The following is a 15,958-nucleotide window of genomic DNA, read 5'->3' on the forward strand; positions in this document are numbered from 1 at the left end:
TGGTTCAGTTGTTTCACATGCTAAACTATATTATCTATAAAATTCTAAATTCAAACTAAAGCAACCCAGGCTGAAATTAACTTTGAACTAGTACTGTGAAGAAATTCACAAATTCTATTATACAACCATATCGCACTGATTCATTTTTGGAGTTTAAAAAAAGTTCCTGAAATAGTTACAACTTTTAAAACAAATTTTCTTTATCTGTTGCTCAAAACCAGCTATTATATTCACATTTACGAAACAAAATGATTGAAGAGAAACAAATTTAAAAGTTGAAAATATTTTGTTATTGATTTGCATAGCTAATAAAATAAGGTGTCTGGGTTATTCACCTTTATTAAAACTTAAAAAATGAAGACATCTCCCTTCCATTTTTAAAGACAAAAAGGGCCATGATAAAATGTTTAACCTGTTGTGGTCCGGTCCAACTTGGCTGTACTTATATTCCGACTGGTTCTTCTCTTTCTGGAAAAACTGGTTTAGACGAGCTTTTGCATTTTCTAAAGTCCAGTTACCATGGAGGCCTGCATTCAAATCCACTTCTTCAGATTCAAGAGTCTAAAAAATAAATAAAAAACACCAAGAGAAACCTGCTTAACTTGGAATATTTCACAGAAACGAGGCCTTCAATTTTGCATAAGGAAAGCTTACTAAACCCTAATTGCAAGCATCAATGCCACAAAAAAAATAAGCAGATTCTTACAGCTTGAGCTTCCTGCTCTTCCTTTTTGGAATAATAATCCTTTAGATTTGCTCCACGATCCCAGTCTGAATTGGCAAATCCAGAGTAACCCAAACCAGTGACACCAGGAACAGGCTTAGAACATGATGTTGAATCTGAGGACATAGAGCAGTACAGCAGTCTCTGAATAACACAGTTACTTACAACAATTAATTTTACCTACAGGTCTAGAACTTGACACAATTTTTAAGACCCAAAAGGACTACCAGAATGGAAAATATACTAATCCTTTCTGTAAAGTATTAATACAAACAAAAGTCTATTTAGTAGTTAGTATTACAGTTATTGATGAAGAACTTACAATAAATCAATCCTTTAATAAAATCTGATGCCATTACTTGAGCAGGATCAAAATCTTTAAAATTAAAGCATGCAAAAGGGCATCTATTTTAACACGTAATGCTAATTGTTTAATTTTGAATAACCATTTAATCTTTCGTTATGTTAATGACAAAAATATATAACATACAGTTGAATCGTAAAAACACCAAGCATTACACTTTCATATGAAACTCAGATCGGTCATATAGAAACTTGCTTTAAAAGAGAAAAAAATCTGAACAAAAAAACTGCTCATTCAAATTGATGGATACCTTGGTTTACTCTATTGACTTTAACAGTATAGACAAAAACAGTATACTAAAAAAAAAAAAGTTTATAGATATTCAAAGTGTGTGTTCTAATTCTAGTGCAGACATAGAAACCATGTGCTTTTATTAACTCAATATTCTGAGAACTATCACTGGTTGCAGGACAGAAAGTTGAGCTTATCCATTGTGGTCACCAGGGGGAACAGCAGCTTCCCAAATCTGACACAGACACAAGTTCCATGCACAACAAAGGCTTTTATTCCACTGTGGGCAACACTATTTAGTTCTCCAGCTTCACAGCCAATACAGCACATAGCATTTTATCTTTGCCTTCTTTCTCTCCCCGTCCTACAAACTTTGTTCTTCACCTCCCAACTCTGTTTCCTTGAATGAAGGGAGGCAGCTCCTATTAAGCTGCACCTGGGAGTCCTCCAGGTGGCTGGTTAGTGAGGTCTGGAAGCATGTCGCCCATGGTGAACCAGAGATGCCGCTGCAACCCTGAGGGCCTGCCATCTAGCACTCCGATTGAGACAGTGCTCTGTGCATATCTGCACCCCTGGTCCTTCCTTTACGAAGACGTCTTGACCTGTAAAGCACCCCGGGCAAATAATGTTTCTGCCTGTGCTAAGTGCCCTTTCATGTAAGACACTAATTGTGAAAATATTTAAGTATTTCTTTATAAGGTGATAAACACACTTAAAATAAACTGGTTTTCCACAATTGTAGAGAATCACACTTAGGGCCGGAATATACGTAACGCTACATGGCGCATACACTTGCGGATGTTGCTGCTATGCAAGCAATGTACTCTCTATACTTGTGCGTGTACTTTACATAAATCTGGAGGATTAGACCAGGTTGAAATGCGAGACATCATCAAGGTGAGAAAATAACATCTGGTTTTGTTGAGTTGCAAGTCATTGGAAAAAAAAGGTAATATTTTTTTTTATTCTGATGCTGTTTCATGGTTGCACAAAAAGACAGTAACACAGAAGATGGTATGTGAGAGTTTAAATGTATTGCGATATTATGATGGGGAATATGTGACTCTTGTAATACCCGTGTCACGAAATGGATGAAGTAACCCACCAAGAATACTTTTGAATGTCAGTATGCAAGTTTGATGATTTGCTCCACCACACTGAACCATTCAAATATACTGTAGACAAACAAACATTGATCCTATTGGAGCTGCACTGCGGCTTGTCATCACACTGTTATCTTGCAAAGACCAACTCTGTACTTCGATTGTCTGACATTTTCCACTTCGCATGATGTACATGTCCTGAATTTACTTCCATTTCATCTTGCACATTTATACATTGCACATTCACTTTCAAACATCTGGCCATTTCACGTCAGCTGTTCTTAGACACAGAGATGTTGATAGTAAACAACGATGCTGATGCCAGCTCCTTGCACATCCTACTTCTAAGACTGAGCTCTGTCCGTCTACATCAGGCCAGGAATGCTATGGGCAGAGGTATCACTCTACACTGCCTCACTTTATGTTGTTCATTTGTCTCCCTGATTTACTGTATCTCCAATCAATGACAGGGAATCTTTAAAGGGCTTGTGTACCTGACAAGCTTTCCTTTACCTTTCTAAACTTGTGAACAACTACATAATAAGCAACAAGATAAATTGTAATAAATATAAATACAAAGAAATGATAAAAAATAAGCTTTGTTTGAGCACGGTTTGCAAATGCAGCACTCAAAATGTGCATGTATGAATACAAACACTTTATCTGTAGAAATTTAAAGTGATATTGTGCAGAGGTCACGTGTTTTTGGAAAGAAATATCGAATCACTTTCAACTAACAAAACATTTACTTCCCGCAGTATGAGGTTTGTAAATGCTTGAATATTAGTTTACAGTTCTTAACCATATACTTTATAAGCACTATATCAATAAGATGTGTGGATTGACCACATAATTGCTCTGCATGCAAAACATTCAATTAATTTCATATCCTAGTGGTCTTTTTACCTGCATTCTTCATACTTTTGTGGGAGCCCTGCTTTGGTGAAGTAAATGTGAGTTGGCATTATATAACTGGGGTCTAGCATTTACAGAACAAGTTTTAATGTCTCTTTTTACACGATATAAATGGGAGACACTTCCTCAATAATATGCTCCATTACAGCACTTGTAACTTATTTCACAGATGTTATTTTGCCATACAGGCATCCAGTGGTGAATGGCAAAGTGACTGTAAACTGACCTAAAGTTGGTTTCACTTTAGCATCATGATGCATGTCAAAAGAAGCGGCAGCTCGTCTGTTCAGATACTCCCTGTATAATACTAGTGTGGCTGCTCCGGAGGTGTGCAAAAATGTTGCTTGTGTTACCATCCTTTGTATTAATGTGCCACCTACAAAGCTTACATATTAATTTGATCATTTGAAATGACATCAAAAATTCAGATTCAATGATTCCATGATGGGACAGTTTAACTTTGTGAACTTTAATGTTAAAGGCCTGAATCACAAATTAAAGAGAAAGAACGTAGTCTCTCGCCTAACAGATCTAAACACCTAAAATGTTTTTTTTTTCCAGCAGACCCACTTACTAAGCAAGGATCAGTTCCAGCTGCAAAAAGACTGGACAAATGTTCCATTCCAGCTTTACAAAGAAAACTAGAGGTGTGGGAATTCTCATACATAGAACAGTCTCATTTGTAGCATCAGATGTAGTACCTGATCCTGAAGGGAGATATGCGATTGTCATGGGCAACTTATTTAACCGTACAGTGATTTTGATGTTTATGCACCCAATGTCGATGATAGGGAATTCATGCATAATGTATTTACATCCATTCCCAATGTGAACACTTATAAAATTATAATGGTTGGGGACTTTAATTGTGTTTTAAATCCACTCTTAGATACTCTCAGACCCCTGGAGGCTTCTAAACACAAACTCAAGAACACATTTCTTCAACTCACCAGTGCATCATTGACCAAGAATTGGTTATTTATTTATAGATAATTTCTTGCCTACGATTAAATCTTGCAATTACGATGCTATTGTTATTTCCGACCATGCACCTCTGATCTTGGAGTTAAAATCATTATGCCCCACATACTTATCTCGTAGATGGCGTCTTAACCCACTTCTATTAGCAGACGAGAACTGTACAGAATTTATATCAAAACAAATCAGTTTCTTTCTAGAGACAAATACATCCTCAGAGGCCTCTGCAGGAACACTCTGGGAAACTAAAGGCCTTCTTAAACAGATTATTTCATATCTTTCCCACATAAATTAGAAACAACAAGGTATCAGAACTAACCGGTGAAATTACTAGAATAGATCAAGAACATGACAGGTGTCCAAGTGAGGCTCTTCATAGGAAAAGGCAGGCTCTGCATTCAGAGCTCAACCTCTTAACCAAAAAAAGTGAACAACTAATTTTTAAATCAAGACATCATTACTATGAACACAGAGAGAAAGCTAATAAGCTCTTAGCTCAACAAGCAAGAAGATCGCAATGCAATCCCAGCAATCACCAACACTAACGGAGATAAAATCATTGACCATAAAAATATAATGCACACATTTGGAGACTACTATAAATCCTTATATTCTACTGAGTTTAAAGACGACAGCACACAATCTAATGCATTTCTGGATGCATTGCAGATACCACAAAGAGATACTTTTATTGCAGAGGAATTGGATAAACATCTGACGCTATCAGAATTACTAGATGCTATAAAGTCACTTCAGAGTGGGAAAGCAGCAGGCCCAGATTATCAGAGAAGGACTTGAACAGAAAATTTCTCTATATGCAGATGATATGGCACTGTATATACTGTATCAGACCCACAAAATACTGTGCCTGCAGTCTTAACAGCACTTACAGAATTTCAAAAGATCTCTGGTCTTAGAATTAATCTGAATAAAAGTGTGCTCTTTCCAGTGAATTCTTAATCATACAATATTAGATTAGACACCCTACCTTTTATCATTGCAGAACAGTTTAAATACCTAGGGGTAAACATCACAAGTAAACAAAGTTCTTCATCAACAAAATTTCGACGTCTGTATGGAAAAAATTAAGCAAGACTTGCATAGATGGTCAACCCTTCATCTCACTCTAGCTGGAAGAATTAACACTGTTAAGATGAATATCCTTCCTATGCTTTTTTTATTTCAAAACATTCCAATATACATCAATAAATCATTTTTTAAGCAATCAGATTCAACCATAACCTCATTTATTTGGAACTCAAAATATCCACGTATCCAAAGAGTGACCCTACAAAGACCTAAGGCAGAAGGTGGCATTGCTCTACCCAACTTTTAGTTTTATTACTGGGCAGCAAACATACAAGTTTTAAAAACCTGGACACAAATAGATGAACATGCACAGGCTTGGTGTGCAATAGAAATAAAATCCTGCAATACGTCTTTATAATCCCTGCTTTGTGCCCCTATTAATGCAAGTTATCGCCGATATACTAATAACCCAATTGTGCTTCACTCACTCAGAATATGGAACCAATGTAGAAAGCATTTTAAGATGGAGAATCTTATCTGTGGCACTTCTGAATGAGAACCAACTTTTTCAACCCTAGCAAACATATGCAATTTTTAATACCTGGAAAACATTTGGGATTAAATTACTTAGAGATCTTTATATAGACAACATCTTTGCATCCAATGATCAATTACATTACAAATTTAACTTTCCAGCAAGACATTTCTTTCGCTATCTTCAAATTAGAAACTTTGTTAAACAGAACCCGCCCATTTTCCTCATCTCCCACCTTCTTCTATGCTGTAGAAAATATTGCTCAGTTTCGAGGACTCAGGCAGCATTTCTGAAATATATAAAACTAGCCAACCCGCGGCGTACCATACGCCGCATAATCAGGCCGGTTTTTTAATAATTTTTAAGCACAGGGAGAAAATTTAACATTTGCAAAATCGGTAATGTAATAAATCAGCAAGAAAAGCAACATTGTAACAATGCACGGAACAAACCAACACACAATCGTCCGTGCGGCGTAGCGAGGTGGGTGGGGGGTGTGTACAAAGTGCAGGAGCATCTAAGAAGACGCATGTTTGTCGTGGATGCGAATTGCTGTATGTGACGTGTACAACACTTTGCTATGCTGCACGAGGTCGTGCGTCGTAACCGAAAACTCGTTTTTTAAAGACTGCTCACTTCATAGTGTTTTAACCTCAGTTGTAAAGGAATGTTTTAATGATCCCATGGGATACCCCTCACAAACAGTTTTACACGCTGCATATGGCGATTCACATGCCTCTATTAACAGTCAACGTGTGTTTGTGTACAAAGGGTAGGGACGAAAACAGTGGGAGCGTATGAGTCGCACTTAGTGGCAATTCCACGGTTTGCAGCCCGAATGGGGTTCAACGGCTTACCCACGTCTAGACACACGCTCAATCTCATGCACAATTATTTATTGAATGGTAAACACTTCTGGAAAGACACGGTTGTCTAAAACAGGTTAGTGCGAGAATACAACAGTAAGTGAATGAAAAGATGGAACTCTGGAGAGAGCAAAATACAACACAATAGTGAACCCGCGGAATAACAAACGCCGCATAATTATTTATTGATGGTTGAACACTTCTGGAAAGACACAGGGACACCCCTCGCAAACTGTTCTACATGCCGCATACAGCGATTCACATCTGCGACAAACAAGCGGTTTTACACACTGTATACAGCGAATCACATCCGCGACACGATTTTTCCTACGTGGTCCTGTTGCGTCCACCCTCGCACTCGAAGCATACACACTGCCTGCTCATGTGTCCGGTCGCAAGCTGCGTCCAGCCTCGTTCTCAAAGCATACACACCGCCTGGTCATGTGTCCGCTCGCAAGAGAAACTGACAGAGAGCCGCCCACGAGCTGCCTGTGTGTGTGCCTCTATCCGTCTCTGGCGCGGCTTTCTCTTGCGCTGCCTCTGTGTGAACCGGTCAGGCACAGAGAAGGTCAGCTGCTGACAGAGCGTCTCGACTGTTGCAGGGCCTGCATTGGTGAAGCAGGTGAGACGGTAATGAAACAGAGGCACAGGGCTTATTGGTTTTTAAAGACCGATTCCTTCATTGTGCTTTAACCTCAGTTTTAAAGGATTGTTTTAAGGATCCCATGGGATACCCCTCGCAAACCGTTTCACACGCTGCATATGGCGATTCACCTCCGCGAGAAACATGCCTCTATGAACAGTCAACGTAGCTGGGAGGTACATGACATTAACCTGACCTGCACTGCATGTGGCCTCTACGACAGACGAACATAAATGACGCCATTTTTTCTGTGTCGTGTCTGAGTTGGTGGGCGTGGCCCTGCGAGCTGTCATAACCAATGGTCTTGGAGTTGGTGGGCGTGGCACCTTCCTGTGTGCGCCACAGGTGTCTCACTTGTCGGAGGCTTAGTGAATCCGCTTTTCATGGTTGTCTTGCCTTAGTGAATTATATATATAGATTTTACAGTCCCTCCCTTTCAAAGATCCAAGAAGACAGTGGGAAAAGGATCTCTCACTCAACATATCAGAAAAGGAGTGGAAGGTAACAATGCAGAGAATTCACTCGAGCTCCATATGCGCATAGCATACAATTATTCAACTCAAAATTATATAATCGAGTACATCTGTCTCACTTAAAACTGTCCAAAATGTTTCCAGGGCAAGATCCAACCTACGAACGCTGCAATCAAGTTCCAGCCTCACAGAGTCACATGTTTAGGGCCTGCACCAAATTAACATCATTCTGGACAAGTATTTTTAAGCGCCTTTCAAGACAGCCTTGGTGTCACAATCCCTTCTAAACCATTAACAGCTGTGTTTGGTGTTCTTCAGATAGCCTTAAAGTGGAGAAGGACAAACAAACCGATTGCCTTTACTACACTATTGGCACGCAGACTTATTTTGCTAATCTGGAAGAATCCTAACTCTCCCCTTTTAAGTCAGTGGGTAACTGATGTTTTATATTATTTGAAATTGGAAAAAATCTAATTCTCACTTAAGAGGCTCTGTGCAGAAGTTTTTCAAAACCTGGGATAATCTAATCAATAATATTTTAGAATAAGCTCTTAAAGCACCGAGGAAGTAGATTCTCTTCCCATTTCTTTTTCTTCATTTATCTTTATCTGTTAATTAAACTCGTCAATTTATTTATTTTTACTAGCTTTAAGTTTTACTCTGTTGGCCATGCTCTCTTTCTCAGGGGTGGGGGTTGATTTGTTTTCAATCATATTTTTTAAAAAAATGATTTGTATGGAATTATTACAATAAAATAAAAAATCTGATCAGCTTTGGCAATTTACAAATACTCTTCTTTGCTAGCACTGTGTATGTAGAGGTAGCGTTTATTTTGCAAGAGCAGACATACACCCAATGGCAAGAGTGTGTTGTAAGCTGTTAATTTTTTCAGATTATTATTATTATTGTTTAAAGGGCCAGACTATCTCCCTTAATACTGCCATGTTATTTCCTGGTTGGGCAAATGAAATGTCAATATTTTATCAATAGATTTATGATGTATGCACAAGTATAAAGGTTGTAAACCATCATTAAATCACTAATACCAGTAAAACTAAAAATCCTTACTATTGTGTGAAACCAATACAAGTATAGGTAAGAAACTAAACAGTACCAGCTGTGGGTTTGGCAAGTTCATCAGCTTGTTTTCATAGTTTAAAAGCCCTGTCACATTTCATGTTTTCAGCTATTTTCAGTCACATACAGTCCCCTCCAAATGTGAACAGCAAAGCCAATTAATTTCTTCATCTGTTTGTGTGTGAGATCAAAAGATGAACATGAGAAGAGAGATCAGAGTTTCAACATTTTTTTCTCTGGTATTTACATCCAGATATGTGAAACAACATAGAACATAGCACTTTTTGTATCAAACAACCCAGTTTTTCAAGTTATTAAAAGTATTGGGACAGAATGTTTTCAACTAAATTAAAGTAAAAAATACTTAATATTTGGTTGCATAACCCTTGCTCACAGTAAATGCACCACGCTTACAACCCAAGGAAATAGGAAAGGTAAATGTTTTGGACCTTTCAAATAGAGGAGGGACTACTCTGTCTGATGTCTTGTGTTTTATGTACCACAACAGAATAGGGAGGTTGGTAGGGAGCAGAGACCGAGGCAGAACTTGCCATAACTGAAAATCATTTGCATAGCACCAGAGAGGTCAGACAACACTGATTTTCACAAAAGGGACAAGCCTGTAATACTTTGCAGCACATATTCACATTTCTGGACTTGTGTATTTTGTCATCTTCTGTATTCCTAGTTATGAAATTTGACATCTTCAGACAATTAGATTAAGTGCAGTTGTCAAGTTTGATATCCCCTTTGACTGGATGTTGTGTAAAATGATGCCAGCTTAAGCTTTACGTACAAGTACAGGGGTAAACAGAAAAACAAACTTTTAAATATTAAAAAGAGGGGCTGTCAATTTGCTTAAACAGTCCACTCAAAAGTTATTTAACTTACCCTATGTTGTTTGAAGTGATGGCCTAGAAAAACTTTTAAAATCACATCTTCATGCAGAACAGAGATAGAAAAATTTTAACAAAAGACTATGATGGCCGATGTTGGACAACAGCAGACAATATCAAAACGTCCATGAAAAAAAATCTTATGCTTCTTGTGTCACATAATCCACATGTGAAGTAATCCAAAATACAGGTCTTTTTACTGAAATATTGTTCAGTGAGTCATTTCAGGAAAATGCTCTTGTGAACTAAAACTAAATGCACTCAGTGGTAAATGAGGGTCTTATGTGACAGAAATCTTTAATGTGTTTTCTGTGTATTTTTCTATAATGAAAGGTGATTTAAAAAAAAAAAAAAACACATTCTGAATTAGTCTGTTGTGGAAACTCAGCTACTGTTCATATGAAATTTTTACACTGTGTTTATGCATCACTTCATTGTCTTTCCAGTATAAAAATGTTAGAGTGCGTATACATCCAAAGCAAGTTATCAACACCACACGCCTATAATACTATTTTAGCATATCAAAAAGGTACATGAAACAGAAATAAATGTAAATATGTTATCAACAACAGGTTGGCTTCTCAATGACAACCAAAAAGTGCAGTCAATTTTGAATATTTACAAGAACTAAACAAAAAGGTTATTACCAGTCTCCTCTTTGACTGCAATGTGAGGTGGAGCAGGTGCATTGGGTGGAAGATCTCCACACCTGTCATTAGAATCATCGCTGTCAGGTACAGCTGCCTATAAAAAAAGTATTTGTTTCAAATAACAATTGTTTATTTTTTTGTCCATTCTTAGGGAAAAAAAGAAACCAAAAAATCTTACTTGCTTAAAAAATAACTAAAAGGTTTTGTACAATTCAATTGCATGATCAGATAGCTAAGAAAACACACTAATAGAAAACAACTAAGTCCAACATTAAGCAATTCTGCTCAAACAGAATAACATCTGAAGAAGACAAAAACAAACCTGGCATACATTTATTCAAATCAATGCTGGGGTATATTCTTACAAGGCAAATATTTAAATAATTCTACTTTTACTTTATTAAAATAGGAAAAAGAAAAAAAAAAAACTTTAGTCACACTAACCCCCAAAACTGGGACTTCACTAGCTTTTACTTCTCCTGTACGAACAAGATAGTTGACAAAATCTCTGGCAGCATTGGCCTGTGCATCCTTCTTATTTGTGGAGTTTCCCATACCCGTGTAATTGAATCCATCAACTCGAACCTAGAGAAACATGGTTTATTAAAGAGTTTTTGCTTGTAAATGTTTAAGAGCTAGTGCAGCGAAAGATACACTTTCAACCATTTTAAACATACCAGACATCTACAACTATAAAACATACCCAAAAAATGTAATGTGAAGTACTGCTATTTTAAAGAAAGAAAATCAAAAACTGTGCAGTAAAACTAGAATATTTTAGAAAGAGTTGTTTTAAACATTTTTGGATTACAAAAAGTTTTTAAAGAACAATATTGGTCCAGCAATAAAGTAGTGTACTAGTGCACAAGATAAATGTTTACAAAGGGTCATTATCACAGACACAGGGGTAACTTGGGTATCAGAAAATCAAACAAGGCTGGCAAACTAAATCCTCTCCTTTTGAATGTAAAGCATATTAGTGAATACATTCTCTCAGGAATATTTTTTTTCAGTAATTCTAACACTTCGTTTTTTTTAAACCTCTGATTTAGTTTAACTGAGGTTCTGCTGGCTTAGTTTGGCAATTTTAATGTTAGTAACAAAAATAGGATTTATCAGCACATGAAATTAAATGTTCCCAAAAATACCTGACAAAGCCATCATTGCAGGCTATACCCTCTTTGACAGAATGCAAACTGTACATTCAGAAATCTAACTGATGTGTCTTAGTTAGAGGCTGAAGTTGCTGAGGGAATTAGGGAAATAAATAAATCTATACTTACCAGTAAGACTAAATTTAATAAGAGATCACAGGCATTACTTGTGGTTGCTATAATTGTTCTTGGGAATCTCTGAATTGAGACTTAGTTGGATTTGACAATATATGTAATAAATGTGACCTGATTTTATATCACATGTATCATGCTCACTAGTATGTGTGTTACTGTAAAATGATGAATCAGTTAAGTGCTGTCTTTATAAGGATCTACTCCAATTTTAAAAAAATAAAAATAAATCCATGCAGTACTTCCATGTACATTTCATTTCAGTCATACCAGAGGCCTGTATAATATATAATAAAGTAGATTTACAGATACATATGAGCCGTGTTCTAATGGCTTCACCAATCTATATTCATCCAAAAACCAAAATGATGAAACTGATAAGTATTTCAGTAATGTGGACAAATTTTCTTGCAAAAAAGGTAAAACTTTTGGATAGGATTTACTTTGATCAAGGCTTTAGATAGGTGAAGTTATGGCAGCTATCAAGAGACTACAATTTAATAAAATCGCCAGGGTATGATGGCTTGTTGATTTTGATCAGCATTCTTCTCATGCAAATTTTATAATCTAACGATGCAGGACAACTCACTGCCTACTACAATTAGGGAGCGAATGAGTTCTTTACTGTTCAATCAGAACAAAAATACAGAATTGTTGGATAACAATGACTATAAGCTGGAATCTTCTATTTTGGCTAACAGACAGAGATTCACATTATCATAATTGATAAATGAACTACAACCTGGATTTATCATAAGAGGGCATTATCTCTGATAATCCAACAAAACTAAGACAAGATACATAATTACTTCCTTCTCAGGCTTATATATTTCACTTAGATTATTAAAGATTTTTAGCACTATTTTTTAGTTAAAGAACTTTACAGTTTTCTTCAATTTGGTGAAACTTTGTGTGCATTTTATGGTGAACCTGCATAAAGATAATAGCTGTGTTTGTCTTGCTAGGTGTACTACTCCAAGATTTAACATACGTAGACCCATCAGGCATTGGTGTTGTTTGTCTTCATTTCTTTGATTTGTCACAGTAATGCATTTTATGAAATCAATATAGGTGGCCGCAAAATCTCACTTAACTTGCCGATGATACTATTCTTTTTTTTTTTTTTTGAGAGAGAAAACTCAGGTTGCAAGGGCTCAGAATATTTTAAAAATCCTTCTCATTGACTTCAGGTCTGAATCTTAATTTGGATAAATGCAGATTGCTCCTAGTTAAAGGAAATATCCATATTATTACTCATATCAGTTATATCAGAATTTGTGAAAATGTAAAATACCTTGACATCATTATTTGGAATTTTTTTTAAAATAATTAAGAATTTTTCTAATAAAATTCAGAAAGCCTCCAGCTTTTTAAATACCTGGATAATAAGAGATCTCATGCTGCATAACAGGGTGCTTCTCTCCAAGTTAGATAGCATCTCTTGACTAGTTTACCCATCTGTATGTATTTATGTTTCCTCTGTGTGGTGTCAGAGAACGGGTAAAAGTATTTTGAGGGTGATATAAAGGAATAAATCAAATTAAAAAGGTCCTTCCTGTGTAGTACTTCTACAAATGGTAGCTTAGGTGCAACTAATTTTAGTAGTTTAGTGAGTACTTTTCAAATTAAGTACATACATTTTATTCGAAGATTAATCTTTAAGAAATGTGGTGGCCTTAATAGTAAGAAACTCCCAGGTCCTTTGTCATACTTTAAGGCTGAAGCTCTAAAGGCTGCAAAGCTGCATTTTTCACTAAATATGCTGACTATTTGGAATAACAGACGTATGGTGCATACAATAAGTCTTTACTTCTAGACACTTTGGTTAATAACAATGATGTTTTATTTTGTATTTATTTGATACTGATTATTTTAAATTACTCCAAATTATTTTAAAATATGGTTTCTTTGTATCACATCTTGCATCTTTAAATGTTCTAAAAGTGAACGTGAATGTATGTCATTTTTCATTTAATTGTCCCAAGCCTTGCTGATCTATTTATTGGCACTTTAAATATTTTGGAACAAAAATGTAACACATTTATTAGGATTCATATTTCTTATCTACTTCAGGATATTCCAAGAGCGTATAGTTTATAGGAGGTGGGTGTTTGATACAACTGGTGGTCAGATCTCAGGGAATATCCTCTGTTACCAAAGGTTTGTGAAATTTTATATTAAATTCTTCAAAAAAAAAATGCACTTAGTTAAGGCCCTTAAAAGTAAAATGTTTCTAGATGTCCACATTAAATATAAACTTTGTCACTCACAACCAGATGTTTAACGCCTTTTTTTTTGACCACCTGGTCTCTAGAAACCTTTAGAAAGAAATCTGCTTGGGTGGCACAGAAACTGGGATATGTATTTTCTTTTATAAGCACAAATCTGTTATTATTAAATTGATCAGAAATAAATTACTTGGAAAACATATTCATAAATGTAAACAGATCAGATGTAGCCCCTTATTTTCCCTTCTGACTTACTTAATGTAATGTCTGGGGGCTATTAAGCTGATTAACTGGTTAATGATTTATACCCCTATGAGAGTATTATTGTTTGGTTCTTTTCTCCCTTCAGTTTATTACTTTCAATATATATCAAAATACTGTTTGTATTATTACTTATAAATACGTGCTGTAAACGTTGATGAAACAAAAATGTGTGAATTTCCTTCTCTTCATCAAACTTGTGCTCTGATAACAAGCCGTCAGTATGTTACCAGACACCATACATTGAATATCGTACATTCAGGAATCTCAAGTTTTTTGTTTTTTTACAACTCTTCACCAAACTTCCATTTACATGATAGCAAATTTCATGTACAACCAATCCAAAACTTTCTTTTGGAATAATTACTGGTACTGACATTAAGCTGGAACAGAAATTAAGATTTTTTTTTTTTATCTATAAAAACCCTACACCACGCAATAGTAAAATCAAACGGTAACTTGAACAGAAAAGTACCTAGACAAAGCCTTTCAATTAAACTACTTAAATTAAAAATCGCGATTTCTAAATACATCTAAAAAATCTTCTTTACAAAAACGTAAGCTAAATTATGCTTAACATGCATACAAATATTAACAAAATAAAATATACACTATACATACCTCACAAAGGAACTTCGGTCTGTTTTTATTTCCCGCTGCTCGGATTTCATAGTTAGGAGTGGCTTTTCGTTTTCCGCACCAGGCATAAAGAAAGTTCTTAATGTCACCCATCGCTCGACTGTACGTTTCAAGACCTACAGCGCAAAATCTGTGCAAAGTATTACAAGGAATAATGTTAAGACTAACAAAAACATTCTATACTAAGGTAAATGTAAGCAGAGATATTGTCAGGCCACAACAAAGGAGATAAACTGATACTGGTAAAAGAAAAAAGGAATGCCAGCGTGTGTGCCATGCTTTTGTTTTAGCAAGTAATTAACGGCATCTCACTAACGTAACGAATCTGGTCTAACATCTATCCAAAAGTAACAACGGGACACATGTAAACGTTATTAAACAAAGAATGGAAGCGCAACATGTTCAAGAAGACACTAAAAAATAACTCCCAGTGCACTGCTCAAGTTTCACAAAACACTTATTTTACAGCATGCTGCGAAAGCAAGAATAGAGATGTGACAACGGGGGAGATATAAATAAACAAACGCTCACTTTCAATAAATTCCACGCTTCTAAATCATGAAAAACACACCACCGACAGTTCCGCCGTCCATAAGGCAAAGGCCGAAGCGGAGAGAGGGCGTATTTCTACGTAGGATGTGACGGTATCAACGAAGCGACAGTCCTTTCTGCTTTACTGCCATCTACAGGCTTGGAGGAACATAGTAATGAGACATCTAAAGAGTAAGACAGGTCTCAATATTGTAGTCCCCATGAGACAACAATAGAGCGAACCGTGCTTTAAACTGGGTTGGAACAATTAGCTGACTCCCTGAGTGTCACATTTTTAAACCAATCCAACGTGTAATGAAGGCGGCACTCAAAGTAAGGGCGGTGATTTTGAACTGAAAGAGCAGCGTTGCTCGAGAAGTATCCAGCTGCAGTCAGGACAGTTTAGGCCTCGGACAGATCCGAACACTCATGTATGAGGTCCATAAATTGACGACGCCCCCTTCTGGAGCCATTCCTCTGTTTCGCTGGTGCATCAAGACGCCTATATGACACGCCTCTCATGACAATT

General features: G+C 36.3%; 1 protein-coding gene across 1 annotated transcript in view; it reads right to left on the reverse strand.

Moving 5' to 3' along the window:
- Positions 1-15,537, reverse strand: part of dhx9 (DEAH (Asp-Glu-Ala-His) box helicase 9) — a 48,262-nt gene extending 32,725 nt beyond the window's left edge. The window contains 6 exon segments of the mRNA XM_039734503.1: positions 413-561; positions 707-840; positions 10,482-10,578; positions 10,929-11,069; positions 14,881-15,028; positions 15,430-15,537. Of these exon segments, the coding sequence (XP_039590437.1) occupies positions 413-561; positions 707-840; positions 10,482-10,578; positions 10,929-11,069; positions 14,881-14,991 (632 nt within the window). The 5' untranslated portion in view covers positions 14,992-15,028; positions 15,430-15,537.
- Between the last annotated feature and the right edge of the window lie 421 nt (positions 15,538-15,958).

The sequence above is a fragment of the Polypterus senegalus genome, chromosome 14 (assembly GCF_016835505.1).
Source record: "Polypterus senegalus isolate Bchr_013 chromosome 14, ASM1683550v1, whole genome shotgun sequence".
NCBI classification, from domain to species: domain Eukaryota; kingdom Metazoa; phylum Chordata; class Cladistia; order Polypteriformes; family Polypteridae; genus Polypterus; species Polypterus senegalus.